The 15,808-nt window shown below is 45.1% G+C and overlaps 1 protein-coding gene across 12 annotated transcripts in view; it reads right to left on the reverse strand.

Annotated features, from left to right (window-relative positions):
• Window positions 1-15,808, reverse strand: part of LOC135237689 (serine/threonine-protein kinase WNK2-like) — a 29,956-nt gene that overhangs the window by 11,239 nt on the left and 2,909 nt on the right. For 7 of the 12 annotated variants that reach the window (XR_010324894.1, XM_064305035.1, XM_064305036.1 and 4 more), the window contains exons 2-17: window positions 10,191-10,363; window positions 9,849-10,069; window positions 9,244-9,401; window positions 8,825-8,913; window positions 8,359-8,578; window positions 6,173-6,500; window positions 5,126-5,874; window positions 4,486-4,617; window positions 4,097-4,267; window positions 3,398-3,862; window positions 2,969-3,103; window positions 2,533-2,582; window positions 1,554-1,716; window positions 825-941; window positions 449-604; window positions 15-66 (exon numbers count right to left, since the gene is read on the reverse strand). Coding sequence is in view for 11 of the 12 variants with exons in the window: in XM_064305035.1 (XP_064161105.1) it covers window positions 15-66; window positions 449-604; window positions 825-941; window positions 1,554-1,716; window positions 2,533-2,582; window positions 2,969-3,103; window positions 3,398-3,862; window positions 4,097-4,267; window positions 4,486-4,617; window positions 5,126-5,874; window positions 6,173-6,500; window positions 8,359-8,578; window positions 8,825-8,913; window positions 9,244-9,401; window positions 9,849-10,069; window positions 10,191-10,363 (3,379 nt within the window). In the remaining variant the exon portion in view is untranslated. The remainder of the gene's footprint in view (window positions 1-14; window positions 67-448; window positions 605-824; window positions 942-1,553; window positions 1,717-2,532; window positions 2,583-2,968; window positions 3,104-3,397; window positions 3,863-4,096; window positions 4,268-4,485; window positions 4,618-5,125; window positions 5,875-6,172; window positions 6,501-8,358; window positions 8,579-8,824; window positions 8,914-9,243; window positions 9,402-9,848; window positions 10,070-10,190; window positions 10,364-15,808) is intronic. The other 5 variants (XM_064305038.1, XM_064305037.1, XM_064305039.1 and 2 more) reach the window with 5 other exon arrangements.

Below are 15,808 nucleotides of genomic sequence, written 5' to 3' on the forward strand. Positions count from 1 at the left end.
GAGGTGGGTGTTACCATTCTGCTGGTAAACAGGCTGTTCCGTATCAGGCAGCAGTGTCCTCACATTCTGGAACACAGATACAGAAGAACACCAGCACATTTGGGGTCAGTTACATTCCAACTCAGGCAAGTATATGAAATGCAGCTAATTTCTTTAAAAATCACAGAACATTGTGGGTATTTTTGTATTAGTTAACTGAACTGATTCAACTGAAATTCAGCTGACTCCAACCCTGAATATCTGTTTTACCACATTTGGGAGTGCTATGTGTGCATGCATGACTGTGCGCATGTGTGTGTATTTGTGACTTTTGAGTCCCTTTTGTGTGAGTGGGCCTGTCAGTATGTGGTCTGAACATGTGCAGAAAGTAGGAAAGTGGGCATGTCATATGACTGAGTGGGCGTGTCCTGTGGTTTGGGAGCCCCACGTTTGGCTGATGGCTCCTCACCTGCTCTGCGTTTCCTTGCTCAGGGCTGGTGCCCTGATCTGAGCTCCTCCCTCCCTCCAGCTCCTCATTCAGCATGTCCTCAGCTTTATCCACTATGTCCTTCAGCTGCTCAATGAACATCTCCCTCTCCACCAGCAGGATGAAGTTATTCTCCACCTGCGACCACAGGCCAGAAAAATCAATCGCAGAGACACTGCAGGAGTATTCATTCTGCCAAAGCTGGATGAGTGTTCACTCTCAACACCACAGAAATTGAAGTGTCAATTGCTACCAACATTGCAGGAATGTTACATGCACATAAAATATTGATGCCTGATGTACTGAATCAGACTTGAGAAAGGAGAGTCTGATTCACATTTCATGACCTTTGACCTACCATGTAAGTGGCGATTTCCTCAGGAGCGTCGCCGTCCAGGTCAAACTTGAATGTCACCATTTTGTGGTTGTGAGTCTCTAGCTGGCACTGCACCATCTTGTCTCCTGTGTCACAGACCTGAAAGAGCCGGTTTCACCAGTCAGAGATATGGGATAATCACACCAGATCAGAACTCATCACATGCTTCCCCAATTTCATTAGGCTAAAATGATCAGTACAGCCTTATAATAAACCAGGCTGCTGGGGGCTTAATTTGTTAAGGCACTATTTTAGTGCATGGATGGACCCCATAGTCCGGTATTGAATCCTGACCTTACAAGCAGCCCCAAAGGGTGATTCACAGTTGAGTCTAAGTTTGCAGGGATGACAGAATCGTACAAGTGACCCCCACAGGCTGAAGAGGAATTGTTAATCTGCACATAATGTGTGAAGTACCTTCCTCCAACTCGTGCCTGTGAGAGCCCGGCTTGTGAGCCTGGCTCATAGACTGTGGTGTGAAAAGTGCAGACTGAGACCATATGTTTTTTGGAGCAGAACGCTCTACCAAATGGATAGGTGAGACAGAGGCAATGAGTGCTGATTAAAAAGAAATTATGCACTCCAGATTAGGGAGAAACATGGAAAAATGGCATCAGCAAGGACGTGGCACTTACAGTGTCAAAAATACAAAGCTGTTACGTTTAAAGAACCTGGGATCAGACTTTCACTGAACTTGTTGGTCGGACTCACATTGAGCATGCTCAGTTTGGGCTTGCTGGACTTCTCCTGGCGGGAGCGGGTGCGGGCAGACTTTCGGTGGTGTTTCCGTGGTTTCCCCTCCGCCTTCCCGCTGCCGGTCGTCCCTTCTGCGCTGTCACTCATCTCCCTGCCCGAGGCCGTGTCCGAGTTCACACTGCAACACAGAGTCGCCCCCCCCCCCCCCCCCAGAATTTCAGAATAGAACATAGGTAATGAAGGATACACTAAATAAAAGAATCAAAAACGAATACGCAATAATCCTCAGATAAGAACCCTACACAGATCATTACCTTAATCATTTCACAATTAATCTAATAAACAAGAAAAATTATGTATGCTGTACATCCATTTACTGTCTTTTTAGCAGATATTTCAGATTGTGATATGTTTGTGTGGCACCACTCAGACACAGAGCACATCTGCCACAGGTCTGATCCAGGGTCAGTACAGATATAACCTGTCACAGTCAGTGTAGATGCAACCTGCGACAGGTCTGATCCAGGGTCAGTACAGATATAACCTGTCACAGTCAGTGTAGATTCAACCTGCGACAGGTCTGATCCAGGGTCAGTACAGATATAACCTGTCACAGTCAGTGTAGATTCAACCTGCGACAGGTCTGATCCAGGGTCAGTACAGATATAACCTGTCACAGTCAGTGTAGATTCAACCTGCACAGGTCTGATCCAGGGTCAGTACAGATATAACCTGTCACAGTCAGTGTAGATTCAACCTGACACAGGTCTGATCCAGGGTCAGACAGTAGTGCATACCTGTCACAGTCAGTGTGATATTCAAGCCTGCCTGAGTCTGATCCAAAGTGTCAGCATGAACAGATATAACCTGTCACAGTCAGTGTAGATTCAACCTGCGACAGGTCTGATCCAGGGTCAGTACAGATATAACCTGTCACAGTCAGTGTAGATTCAACCTGAGACAGGTCTGATTCAGGGTCAGAGTAGGTGCATACCTGTCATAGGCGTAGTTTTGATATAATAATGGTTTTTCTGCTCTGGAGTCCTGCAATTAAAACAAAAAAGATGTCAGCATGAACACACACATTCTTAGTAGGTAATTTTCACACAATCACTGAATCTACCCCACAGACCCTCAAACTCTCCAATACACCAACACACTAAAACACCAACACCAACACTGCAACATTCTAAGTCTCCAACAAACAGATACACCAACATACCAGTAAACCTGTGTGTGCATGTGGAAGGGTGCAAGACTGCATGAGTGAGTGTATGTGTGTGTGGGTGTGTGTGTGGGTGGGTGCAAGTGTGTGTGAGTGAGTGCATGTGAATGTGCATGTGAGAGTGGGGGGGTGTAATGAGTGAATGAGTGAGTGAGTGAGTGTGTGTGTGTGTGTGTGTGTGTGCGCGTGTTTGTGTGGTCAGTACCATGATGTTTGGCTCTGCAGGTGGCAGGGATGGAATTTCCATGGTAACAAGGCTGTACTGACTCACGGGTTGGCTGACATTGGTAGAAGGCGTGGCCATCAGGGCACCAGCTGGCTGCAGGATTGGAGCTGGGTCCTGCTTTCAGAATTAAAGTACAGCTGCACTATAATGATAGCACACTGAATCTAATGATACTCTGTAATAACAGTAATAATAAGAACGAAATAGCAAGTCCAAATAAAAGACAAATTATTTAAATAACAAAAAAGCAAATAAATAAATAAATATAACTCTTTAATAACAACAGACCGTATGCTTTAACTTAATAATAAACATTGTAAACTTTACCTAAAACCTGCACATAATATTCTTATATTAATCCCGCAATTCGGAAGTAAGGCAGAATCCAGGTGAAACAGGATTGTTTACCTGGACCACTGACTGAAGAAAAGGCAGGGCTTGTTCAGGCAGAGAGGGTGGGGGTATTTCAGGGGGCGGGGTTGGATCAGGCAGAGTGTGGCCCAGGGTTGGTTGGCAGGGCAGGGCTGGCTGTGGAAAAGAAGGGGCACTGTGGGGTGGGGCTGGCTGTACTGCAGGGAACTCTGGGATACGAGCAGGCTGTGTGGTTGGGGGATCTGTGAGTGCACCCTGGTGCTGGGGCAATGTGGGCACAGCCGTGGGATGCAGAGAGGTGGAGGGCACCACACCCGTGCACTGCTGAGGCAAGGACTGCATGACGGAGGCGGGGCTGGCTGTGGGGATGGGGGTGGGCATGGCTGGGCTCACCATGCTGGTAGTGGGAAAGCTTGAGGTGGGGGGGACGAGGGTAACCGGGAAGGAAACACATTCAGCAAGGCTGCCTCCTGCTGGAATGACAGGATATGGCAGAGAGAACTGCGAAATGCCAAAGAAGAGACCAAATAAAAAAGGTTTAGAGGACACAAGAGAAATCTGCTACAGCACTGCACTGTCTATAACATAGGGCATCCCTGTAAAATGAAAGATCGTCTAGTTAGTCAGATTTATTAGTCTTTGTGGGGACAAACACTAATGAACAACACATAACAACTTAATTATTCCCTTCAATCCTCCGATGAGCCAGGGGACGTTTGGCAGATGTGGGGCTACCTGTGCAGAGGGTGGTGAGGTTGTGGAGATCTGGAACTGGGGAGAGGTTTGGACGGGCAGAACCACAGTATGAGTGGTGTGGCCTGGCTCAGTAGGTGGGACTTGGTGGAGTTGCTGCAGGTGGGGCTGTCTGTCATGGCCTGGTTGGGAGGGGCCCTCTGAGAGACAGTCCTGGAGAGGGAGGGAGAGAGAGAGAGAGAGAGAGAGAGAGAGAGCGAAGAGAGTTGGAGCAAGAAAAGGAGAGAAAAGGGAGATAGTGGGAAAGCAGGGAGAGAGAGGAGATGAGCAGGGGAGGAGAGGGATAAGTGGTGTGTGGTGCAGAGCCACAGCTATCCTGAGTTTGTGGCGGTGAGTAAAAAGTACAGGCCTGTAGTGCGCAGCACACTCACCTGCTGGGCTGCTGGAGGGGACAATGCAGCTGGAAAGGTCTGCATAGACTGTTGGCAGGGCTGTCCAGACTGCTGGAAGCTCTGTTCTGTGGGCTGGCATGGCTGAGCAGCCTGTTGGAAGCTTTGCGCAGTCTATTGGAATGAATAAAAACTATTTTTTGCTGCGGATAAAGCTATACATGTGACAAGAGTAAAATAGCCAGCCGAGTTATGTAGCACAAAGATACACATAGGCGTATATTTCGGGCGGGGCGCAGTGGATATGTCCCCATCAATATTTAGAACACGTGCATTTGTCCCCCCCATAAAAACGAAGCAGAGGACTTTTATTTCCACCATAAATTGATGCAGAAAAGGCACAAATTGGTGCAGAAAAATTCACCAGAATGCAGGAAATGAGGTGTTTAACACTCAAAATTTCCTGGGGGAGAACCCCCAAACCCCCCGCTTAATGTGTCCCCCCAAATGTTCAAACAAAACCTACGCCACTGAAGATACACACCGTCTTACAAATTGTATTCCCATATTGTAGACACAATTTCCAATGCATTAGCTTTATAGCTTTGTCTAAGCATAGATAATGTTGACAGTTTTTCAGTTTGCTTGCAGTCAACAGGACATTTCTGGTGATGAAACTCACTGGTTGATGGTAATCTCCTGGATGCAGCTGGGCTGAAGGCTGGGAATAGGCCCCCTGGAGCAGCTGGACTGAGGGCTGGACATAGGCTTCCTGGGGTTGCTGTGTTGCAGACTGGGGATAAGCACCCTGTAGCAACTGCATTGAGGGCTTGGGATAGGCCTCCTGGTGCAGGTGGTCTGAGGCCTGGAGGTGGGCCCCCTGATACAGCTGTGCTGAAGATTGGGGATAGGCCTCCTGGTGCAGGTGGTCTGAGGCCTGGGGGTGGGCCCCCTGATACAGCTGTGCTGAAGATTGGGGATAGGCCTCCTGGTGCAGGTGGTCTGAGGCCTGGGGGTGGGCCCCCTGATACAACTGTGCTGAAGATTGGGGATAGGCCTCCTGATTCAGGTGGTCTGAGGCCTGGGGGTGGCCCCCCTGATACAGCTGTGCTGAAAATTGGGGATAGGCCTCCTGGTGCAGGTGGTCTGAGGCCTGGGGGTGGGCCCCCTGATACAGCTGTGCTGAAGATTGGGGATAGGTCTCCTGATTCAGGTGGTCTGAGGCCTGGGGGTGGGCCCCCTGATACAGCTGTGCTGAAGATTGATAGGCCCCCTGGGGCAGGGAGCATGAGGGCTCTGCTGGAGGGCTACACACCTGCTGTGTAGATGAGGAGATAATGGGAAAGGGCTCCTGTTGGTATTGGTAGGGGTTGCTGTGCTGGCTGTCAGAGTATACTGCAGAGCTCAAGCCACTGTCAAAGGTTCCGTTTGCTGCAGAAAGGAAACACACCTTCACATGAAAAACAATTCTCACCTTTTAATTATCTGAATGTATGATACAACAAATGACACACACATATATACATATACAGCATACTTAGCAACTGGAGCATAACACTGGCTTTATTTCAGCATTGTTCAGCATGTCTATGTGTGTGTCTGTGTGTGAGTGTGAGTACCTGGATGACGTGTGTGTGTATGTGTGTGTGTGTGTGTGTGTGCATGTGGTATGTGTACGTGCAGGAAGAGTACATGCACATAATTCCCACACAAGGCTGCAATGTCTCACATTGGTCAGAGGTGGCGCTGCCGGGCAGGTTGATGATTGGAGCGCTGTGGTCAGACACCGGGTCCTCTGGCTCGAGCTGAGACAGCTGGCAGCTTTGGGACTTAACAGCAGGGACCTGCAGCGGAGGGGCAAGCTGCACTTTTGGGGGCTCTGGCTCTTGCACCTCATGCACCCCCTGCACCCGGTCCTGGTCTCCTTGTTCTTCTCTGTCACATGCTGGGACCCCCTTCACCCTCCTCACCCGCTTCCACTGGATCAGGGCAACCCGGTCTCGTATGGACTTCCCCACAATCTTTACGTCATTTTCCTGGAAGAGGCCTGACTCCACCTGTCAATAATTTTCATTCACAATGAGTTTAATTGGCTGAACAATTCTAAATGGTGGTAGTGGTGAGTTCTCCTGCTCACTGTAAAGCACTATGACATCATGAAAGACTCCACTTAAATGCACCCCATTATTATTCATGAGACTGAAGTGCGGGAGGCATGCTTTCATACTTTCTTAATTGCACATAAATATGTTCATGCTAATTTAAAAAAATTATTGTGAAGAGAATCATAAAATTTAATTATAGCAGGGGCGCACAACTTCAGTCCTGGATGGTCAGTGTGTACTGTTTTCTTGCGTGTTGCAGAACTTAAGTGCAAAATCTCAGTTGCAATCTAAATTTATTGCCTGAGGAGTCTACACACACGGTGCCCAAAGCCTGAATTGGCTTCTGACCGAAAAGAAAATCACAACAACCTGCAGACACTGCAAAATCTAGGACTGGAGTTGTGTACTGCTGAATTACAAGAATCTTTAAGCGATGACATCTGAACTGGATGGGAATGGAGACATTTTGAATTGGAGAAATATAAACATTCTGAACATGAACTGAATTAGTGGAACTGATCCCTGCTTATCAGGTGCAAAGACCTTAAAAAGTAACATTGTGTTTAGTTTGCAGTAAAAAAGGCAATAAAATCATATGTCACTTTCAGATCCAAATCCAGCTCTGTACCCAGACTGCTTCCCCTACCCTGACATCACAGACACACACCCTGCAGCCCTGAGAATTAGCACTGTCATCAGAAATGCACTCAGACACTCTCTCTCTCTCTGTCAATCTGGAGAAGGAGGTTACAGATTGTGAGAATTTGCTACCATCAGATTAAGCAATATGTTACAGGTCAATGGTTGAGCCTGTTAATTCGCCGTCTCCAAATGAAGCCCAAAGTACACAAGGTTGTGATTTCTTAGAAGTGACTAACTATTGATTCCTTAGAAAAGCATAAACTTGCAACCCATAAGGTTACAACCCTGACAGGTGCTGCTGCAGGTACACAACCTGGTGTCACTGACAACCACTGGAAGACAACACCACAGTAATCTGTAATTAAGTAGAGCACAATTTTATAAAACATGCAAATAAATGCAAGCAGGTGCAGCCATTCTACTCAAATAAAGATAGAGAAGGAACCTAAAACCCCAGTGTGGCTGGAATGCAGTCGATCACAGTCTTAAAGCGGCTAAATTTGGACCAACTCTGGACACAGAGATTAGGAGCCTGCCAAGAGAAGCAGTTTATGAATAAACAGGATTAAAATGAGCTTTTCTGCAGTGCTGCACCAAATTGCCTCACCATCTGCAGCAATCACATAAAGAAAGAGGGAAGAGAGGACTATGAAACCAAGGATAACTGTGAGTGTAGGTGTGTGTGCATGTGTGTGAGCAGGTGTGTATAATCATTAAGGCTGGATGTTTGTCACAAAAAATATAGGTTGAAGTCACAGAGCAGTCATGGAAAAGTTACTGAAAATCATGGAAAACAAAAAAAAAAACTTTAATTGTGTTTTAAAAACTTTAATTTTTCAGCTAATAGAACCCACATTTTTTTCCTGCCGGGTCTCAGGAGCATATTTTCATGCCCAGTGTTAAACACATGGCTAAACTGTTCTCAATGTGTTTAGTGTGATGTTGAACACTCACATGTTTATTGTGATTAAAATGGTGAATGCATTTAATACGGCAATGATCACATGCCACGTGAATGACCATTGCCATACCGGTGATGGCCAATCACATGCCAAATGGATTTAGCATGGTGTTAGCCATTCACATGGCTGACGTCTTAAGCATGGAGATGTTTATTCACATGGTGCATGTATTTCACATTGAGCAGGCCTCAGTGCTATAGACTGACCATTTCTTGAGCCACATCCTCTGGGACCTCCTTCTCCAGGTCAAAGGTAAACTCAACCGCTCCACTGTCTTTGTATTTGCCCTTCAGTTTTTTGGGGTCCTCCACCCACAGTTTCAGGGCGATTGAAGTCTTCTTTCCATCATCATCCTCTGCGAGTTCCACCCTCACCCCTGTGTCCTCTGCGAAAAAGGCATGGTCCATGAGGTCCCGTATGGAGTACCTGCCAAAACAGAGCCATCATTGCATTACATACAAAGCACTGTGCCTCACTGCAATACACTCAAATCAATATATCACTGCATTATGCAAGTACCACAGTCCAGCTAATCAGAACTGCACACTATCACACTACACATTCTTCACTCTGATTTCTCATTTCCAAACCACTGCGCATCCCTGAAAAGTATTCACACCTGGAAAAGAGTTGATTAGAGAGTACACTACAGCTAGCAACAGACGCACTAACCTCTCTTCTTTTTTGTAGCAGATACACTCTCCTATAATCTCCTTAATTTCAGGATCTGTGATCTTGTTGTAACTGGCTGGTTTCACGCCCTGGTAAAAAAGAAAAGACAACAAGTTCAGAGGAAACTCCTCATCAAATCATGGTGCACCAGTGCCTCTTCCAGTTAGGACTGAGGCTAAACATACTCTTCTGATTAGATTACAGGGAACACTGAAAGCAAATGCATTTTTGCGGTTGGTTTAGACACTGACAGTTCACATTTGGTTAAGACTGGTGTAAGGGGAACACTGATGCTGAATGTAAACATATGATTAGTTCAGAGGGAACTTTTATGGTGAATGTAAGCTTGTAATTGGTTTACACAGAACACTGATGGTTAATGTATAATTATATTAGTGTTGTGCGGTGGGAAAACATACACTGGTGACTTTGCGGTAAATCTGTGCAGCGTTCTGGCACTCAGAGTAGGGGTACTCGGAAGTGGCCATCTCCAACATGCACATTCCGAAGGCGTACACATCCACCAGCTCGTTGTAGTGCTCCTCATACATCTCTGGGGCCATGAACTCCGGAGTCCCTGAGCAGGAAATCGGAAAACAGCCAGTTACTGCAGCCCCACCCAAGAGAGTCCAGCCCAGTGGAGTTACTTAAGTTCAACCCAGTGGTCACTGAAGCCCGGACCACTCAAAGTGCTATAGCCCTGCCCACTAGCTCCTTAAACCCTGCCCACGAGAGTTCTGAAGCCACACACGACAGTCAAAGAAGCTGTTCTCTGGCATAGTCCATACTGGAGTAGGTTACACAGGGACATAAACCCAATGCACTCTCCCCTCTCTACTTTCCCAAGGAGCCCAGGGAAATATGACTCAGACAATTGGTTCAGGATCTTGACCGTATTTTGGGCATATTACATTTCAGAAAATCAATCCTGAACGACTGATAACATTGCCAAATGGGGAATCGATAACAAGTGCAGTTAAGGTGAGTCCGTGTGACCCTAAATGGCACAGACAGAGCTCTTTACCGATGACACTCTTAGCAAAGGAGGTCCTCTTCAGGGTGGCGAGCCCCAGATCCCCAATCTTGACGGAGCCAGTGGGACCCGTGATGAAGATGTTGTCACATTTGAGGTCACGGTGAATGATGGGCGGGGCTCTGGTATGCAGGAAATGCAGGCCCTTCAGGATCTGCCTGCACCAGCTGCGCAGAACTTTGGGCTTCATCACCTTAAACCGCTTCAGATATCTGCCGCAAGGAACAGCTGTTTCAGAAGCTTAATATCACATATGTTACCTGCAGGTAAGGATCAGCTGTTTCAGATATCCAATACCACCCATGGGGAGGGGGCGGGGGAGGGGGCACTCACGTTTTTAGGGTCCCCGATGTCATAAGCTCTGTGACCAGCACTATGCACTTCTTCCCTTTCAGCAGTGACTCCCAGAAGTCATAGAAGCGCACAATGTTGGGGTGCTGTAACCCTTTCAACATCTCCGCCTCCTCCTTAAACCTCTGCCTCTCTGCTTTGGACAGCTTACGATCCTGAGAGAGGGACAAAGGGAAATAAAGAGACAGAGAGAGGTGGGGGAGAGAGGGAAATGAGAGTTAGAAAGCTATCAGCACAGCAAACTGTACAATCACAATAACGTGTTTTATATTTATTTACCCACAGAACATTAAGTAGGTTATTATTTTTTCCCCCAGTCACAGTCATAATGGACAGGCATCAGGAAGATATTTATATCTGTATTATTTTTTTATTTAAGTATTTAGAAGTTCTACAAATAATTAATACTATGGATAAGTAGCACTCTCTTCCCATCTTGGGCTAAGGATCTCAAACTGAAATCCTATTAAATACACGTCATTCTAGAAGCATTCCTGTCAATGCCCAATTCTATTTTACTAGAATTCTCAGTGTACCATGTGAGTGTGGTGTGTGTATAAGTGCACATGTTTAAATGTGTATGTAACTGTGTGTGTGAGCGTGTGTGTGTGTGTGTGTGTGCATGTGTGTGTGCATGCGTGTGTGCATGCGTGTGTGCGCGTGCGTACACATGTGTAACTCTCTGGAGGTGTTTGATGCTCTCTGGAGGGGATGCATACTGCTCTGTCATGGCAATGTAATTCTCCAGTGCAGGTGCATAATGTGCTTTACCCTCAAAGCCTGGAGCTGGTGGCACTGTCTCAGGATGACTCATCGCTCTGTGAAAACTGCTGTTCAATTCTGTTCTGCGCTCTCGCAGAGCATTCATTGACCCTCCTTTCCAAAAATTCACCCTTTATCACCAATCCCACCTCCCAAAACAGCACAATTCACCCCACTCCTAAAACAGCACACTTTACCCCCTCCTAAAACAGCACACTTCACCCCCCCCCTCCTAAAACAGCACAATTCACCCCACTCCTAAAACAGCACACTTTACCCCCTCCTAAAACAGCACACTTCACCCCCCCCCTCCTAAAACAGCACAATTCATCCCCCATCCTTAAACAGCACAATTCACCCCCCCTCCTAAAACAGCACACTTCACTTCACACGTCAGGAAATCATTGATAAGGCTTTGAGTCTTGTGCAACTGTGGCAGTGTGGTGTAGTGGTCAGAGAACTGGTCTCCTGACAAGGGACTGAAATCCTGATGGGAGTCTTTTGTACTCATAAGCTTCAGTACACATCCACATGAATTAATGGATGATAATTAAACCTTTATGCTCAGTAAATTGCCCAGGAAATACATGTTTGTTAATCATATATATGTGTAATATCTCCTTATTCCAGTGTTTTCATAGGAACAGTGGCCAAAATACCTTACCATGGATATCTCCCAAAATGATAAATAAACACAATCTCTTAATTTTTAATTCCCATACCCAGTACAACTATAAACCATACACTATCTCTCCCAGCAACAGTAGATGGCAGGACACCATTCAGGGCTAAAATGAATTCTGGGGTGGTTTCAGAGTCGGAGTGGGCAGTGCTTTTGATGCGGGTGTGGTTAAACAAGCCTCTGCAGTGGGCGTCACTAAACAGGCTTCTTTAGTGGGAGGGATTAAGCAGGCCTCTAAAGCGGCAGGGGCGAGACGGACATCTGCTGTGAGCTTCTTATCTCCAGCTCTAGAGGCAGTTTTCATATAAGATGCACCTTCTGTAAGTCGCTAGGATCAAATGCCTGCCAAATGGCTAAATAGTAGGGTGTAAACTGCGGCTAGGGTGACACCGGCTTCTGTAGTTGGCATGGGTAAACTGGCTTCTATGGTGGCCAGGTTTAACTAGACCTCAGTAGTTGGCAGGGTTAGTTCATTCACTGTACATCTTATAGTGTTCTGTGAGTCAGCAGAGGCCAGATTGCGAATCTCTGGGGTTTTCTCACACCATGAACTACCCTCCACAGAGCCTGCTGTCCTCAGCTGACCCTGCCAGTATACATTGCAGCAGTCCCTGTAAGACCTTAGCAGCAGCCTCTTCCTGCTCTGCACAGACCCACAGCCTGTGAAAGTACAGCAAATATACTGGCCATTACTGTATACCAGTTCATTTTAATGGACCAATCAGGGCCAGTCATTACACAGGATAGACTGACTGAACTTGGACTGGTCTTTATACTCAAAATTTGGAGTACCAAATCACACTTTTAGGCCTGCGCCCTGCTTAAACTATTATTTTGGTTATTTTAAATAAGCACCACAAGACTCTTCTGCAGCATTAAAATATTAAGATACACTAAATGACCAAAAGTATCTGGACATTCCCAGGTCTGGGGCTGTTTGTCCTTGTGTGGGCTAGGCCTCTAGTGAAGGCATTTTTAATGCTACAACATACAATCACATTTTAGACAATTCTGTGCTTTTCCAATAGTTTGGGGAAGGCCCTTTCCTGTTTCCGCATGGCAATGCCCCCGGCACACAACAAGGTACATATAGACAGGGTTTTGTTGAGAATGGTGTGGAAGTGACTGACCTGCAGAGTGCTGAACACCTTTGGGATCAATTGGAAAGCCAACTGCAAGCCAGGCCTAATCGCCTATCAGTGCCCAACCTCACTAATTCTCTTCTGGCTGAATGGAAGCAAATCCCTGTAGCAATGCTCCAACATCTAGTATAAAGCCCTCCCAGAAGAGTGGATGTTGTTATAGCAGCAAAGGGTAGACCAACTCCATATTAATACCTATAACTTTGGATGAGACGTTGGATGTCAGGTGACCACATACTTTTGGCCATGTAGTGTATGTCATATACATTTCCATTCAAGCTCTGTCAAACCTTAAACATCCCCTATTTTACTATTTTTCGGCAATCATATATTATTCCACAAGGTCTAGCATGGTTTTTTAAGGCAAAAAAGTATCGCAGTACATTTTAAAAAATATAAATGCAGTGAGTTTCGTACGCTTCGAGCTGAACAGGCCATCTTGGGTGACCGTTGCATGTTTTTTCACATGCTCTGCATTGATTAGTTAACTGACCTGGAATAAGATGAGCGTCCCTTCCATCTCCTGGCCAGACCTTGCTCCAGAAAAGCAAACAAACAAGTATGGTGTCCATAAATCAACCATTCCACCATACTTGTTTGAGCCAGAGTTGGATACCAAATGGTAAGCTTTTTGTCTAATTGCAAACTATAATTTACCAATTGCAAACCTAGACTTAGGTAGAAAGCTATAAAGAGCACTGACCGCTTATGTCCAAGGTCTTACCATTGTAGTTGATTATAATAGTAGCACTAAAGACTATAAATATCATGACACAGCACACTGTATGTGGCCAGCTTGGCTGCGCATGTTAGAAAACTCACTGGCTCATTCATTCGTAATTATAATCTGCGGTCGTAGTTGCTAAATCACAAAAAGGTGGACGTCATCTCATATTTAAAAGAGGCTGACCAAGGGCAGGTTTATGCAAAGACATAGTTAAAAATGATTGGCTGTTTTCACAGGAGCACAGCTGCGACGTAATAATTGGAGCCAATTCTGAACATAGGGGGCAAGACCAGGATTTATTTTTAAAGCTCACTTCCTGCTCCTGATGAGACGTTGCTCTGTATTTCCAGCGCAGTTGGCTCCAGTGAAGGTCATTCAACCACCGGTTTCAGTGAAAGCCAATGGTACTAATGTGGTCAAAATATGAAGTCAATAATTTTTCCCACGAGAACATGTAGTTGCAATAGGTGTTTTTTCTTTGACCAATGTCTTCCCATATGCCAGTTTGGGTTATTGTTTCATTTGGACAATATTTAAATATTTTGTGGACCAATCAGAACACTGCCTAGTCACTGTAGGTCACTCTGGTGGGTGGTATCTCATGTGCCTAGTGGAAAACTCAGCCCAGACTTCATGACCAAGCCTCCTCCCCCCCTCCCTTCTGCATAGTCTCTGGCTCCCGTTTGTACAACATGGTGCCAAAAAAGTGCACTTTTGCAACTTCAAAAAGCTTTTTGCAAGCCCATGAAAAGTCAATGGGTGACATCACAGTGATGATGTACATACTTTTTTAAAGTCTGTGTTCTGAATGTTCTGTTTAACCTGGTGATTTTTATTCTTATACATCATCAAAAAATATGAAGTAGAACCGATTTCTATTTTACCAGCACATATGCATCACGCCACACTGCAAAATCGATGCCAAAATTAGGTAAACTCTGACGTAAAATATGAGACCTTTAAGAAAGGTAGCAGCTCCACTACACTATGTCCATAAGTTAGGGACAACATATGGTGCAGCACATAAGAAGGCCTACTCTCAGCCCATATGCGAACCCTCCTGTGTGGACAGGGGCTTGATTCATCAGCATGGCACTTTCTATACCATCTGTAACCCTCTCTGTCTGAATAAAGTGAAAAAAATAAGTAAGGAGGCCAACTGACTGTTCAGGGAGTAACCCCACTCCTTGCATTCCTGTCTTGGAATGAGTTAAAACTCTGATACTCCTCTCTTTGCTCATCGTTCATGAAGGCAAAAACAAACAAACAAATAAACAAAAAAACACGTCAGCAAGCCAGTGTGATATGCTGCTCATGTTTTTGTTATGAACGACCAAGCTCCTTTTAACAAAATCAGACTAACAATGAAGGCAAAACTAAATGAATAAAATTTCTGCAATGTGACATCAACCTTGTCTATTATTTTAATGCTTTCCACTTTTTGGAAAGCATTAAAACAACAGAAAAGGTTGATGGACTTGCTATGTCACAAGAATACAACTGCCATGTAGATAAACCCAGAATCAACAGATTGTGGAATATCTTTTGACACACCACTAACTTTGTTTTATAATTCCGACAATGTAACCAAACAGTTTGAAACCATCTAATTTTTGCATGAGAGAATGCTTAAGTGTCTTCTTTTTATGCACCAAAATTATGGAACGCAAAAAATTATTGAATGCAAATAATTAAAAAGCGTCATCTGTCGCTAATTGTAATTCTCAGCTAAACATTCACTTGTCTAAAAGACGGCTTGTATGTAACTGTTGTTGATCTTACCATCATTTTCTGATGTTATTGTAACTATTCCTGAATAAATACATACAACCACACAGACAGTAACATATCACAACGACCTGAGACCATTTTTGTAGGCTACTCTTACAAGGGCTCCAGCGTCTGAGCTATCATTAGTCTCTAGAATTTGTCATACTAATGGAAAACCATACAGAGGTCAAGGCAAGAATAGTGATCTTGCAGCGTTTTTGTGCTTTAGTTAGACAACTTCTACAAGCCACGTGCCTATTTTTTCACTATACATGAAAGGCTATTTGTCATCTTTACAGGGCCGAAAAAACAGTGTGTAAGTGAAAATGTTCAATGTCAACTGACACACACAAGTATTTCTACCCAAACCTATTGTATTAGGCCCAAACTTACAATGTCCATATGTAGGCTATAGTGGTAATTTATTTTTAATAAAATATAAGCGTAGATTTACAGTAGGCGATGTATGTTAGTTATATTATAAGTTGCCTCAGTTTTGTGTATATTATTATTTCAT

This window comes from Anguilla rostrata, chromosome 13, assembly GCF_018555375.3.
Source record: "Anguilla rostrata isolate EN2019 chromosome 13, ASM1855537v3, whole genome shotgun sequence".
NCBI lineage: Eukaryota > Metazoa > Chordata > Actinopteri > Anguilliformes > Anguillidae > Anguilla > Anguilla rostrata.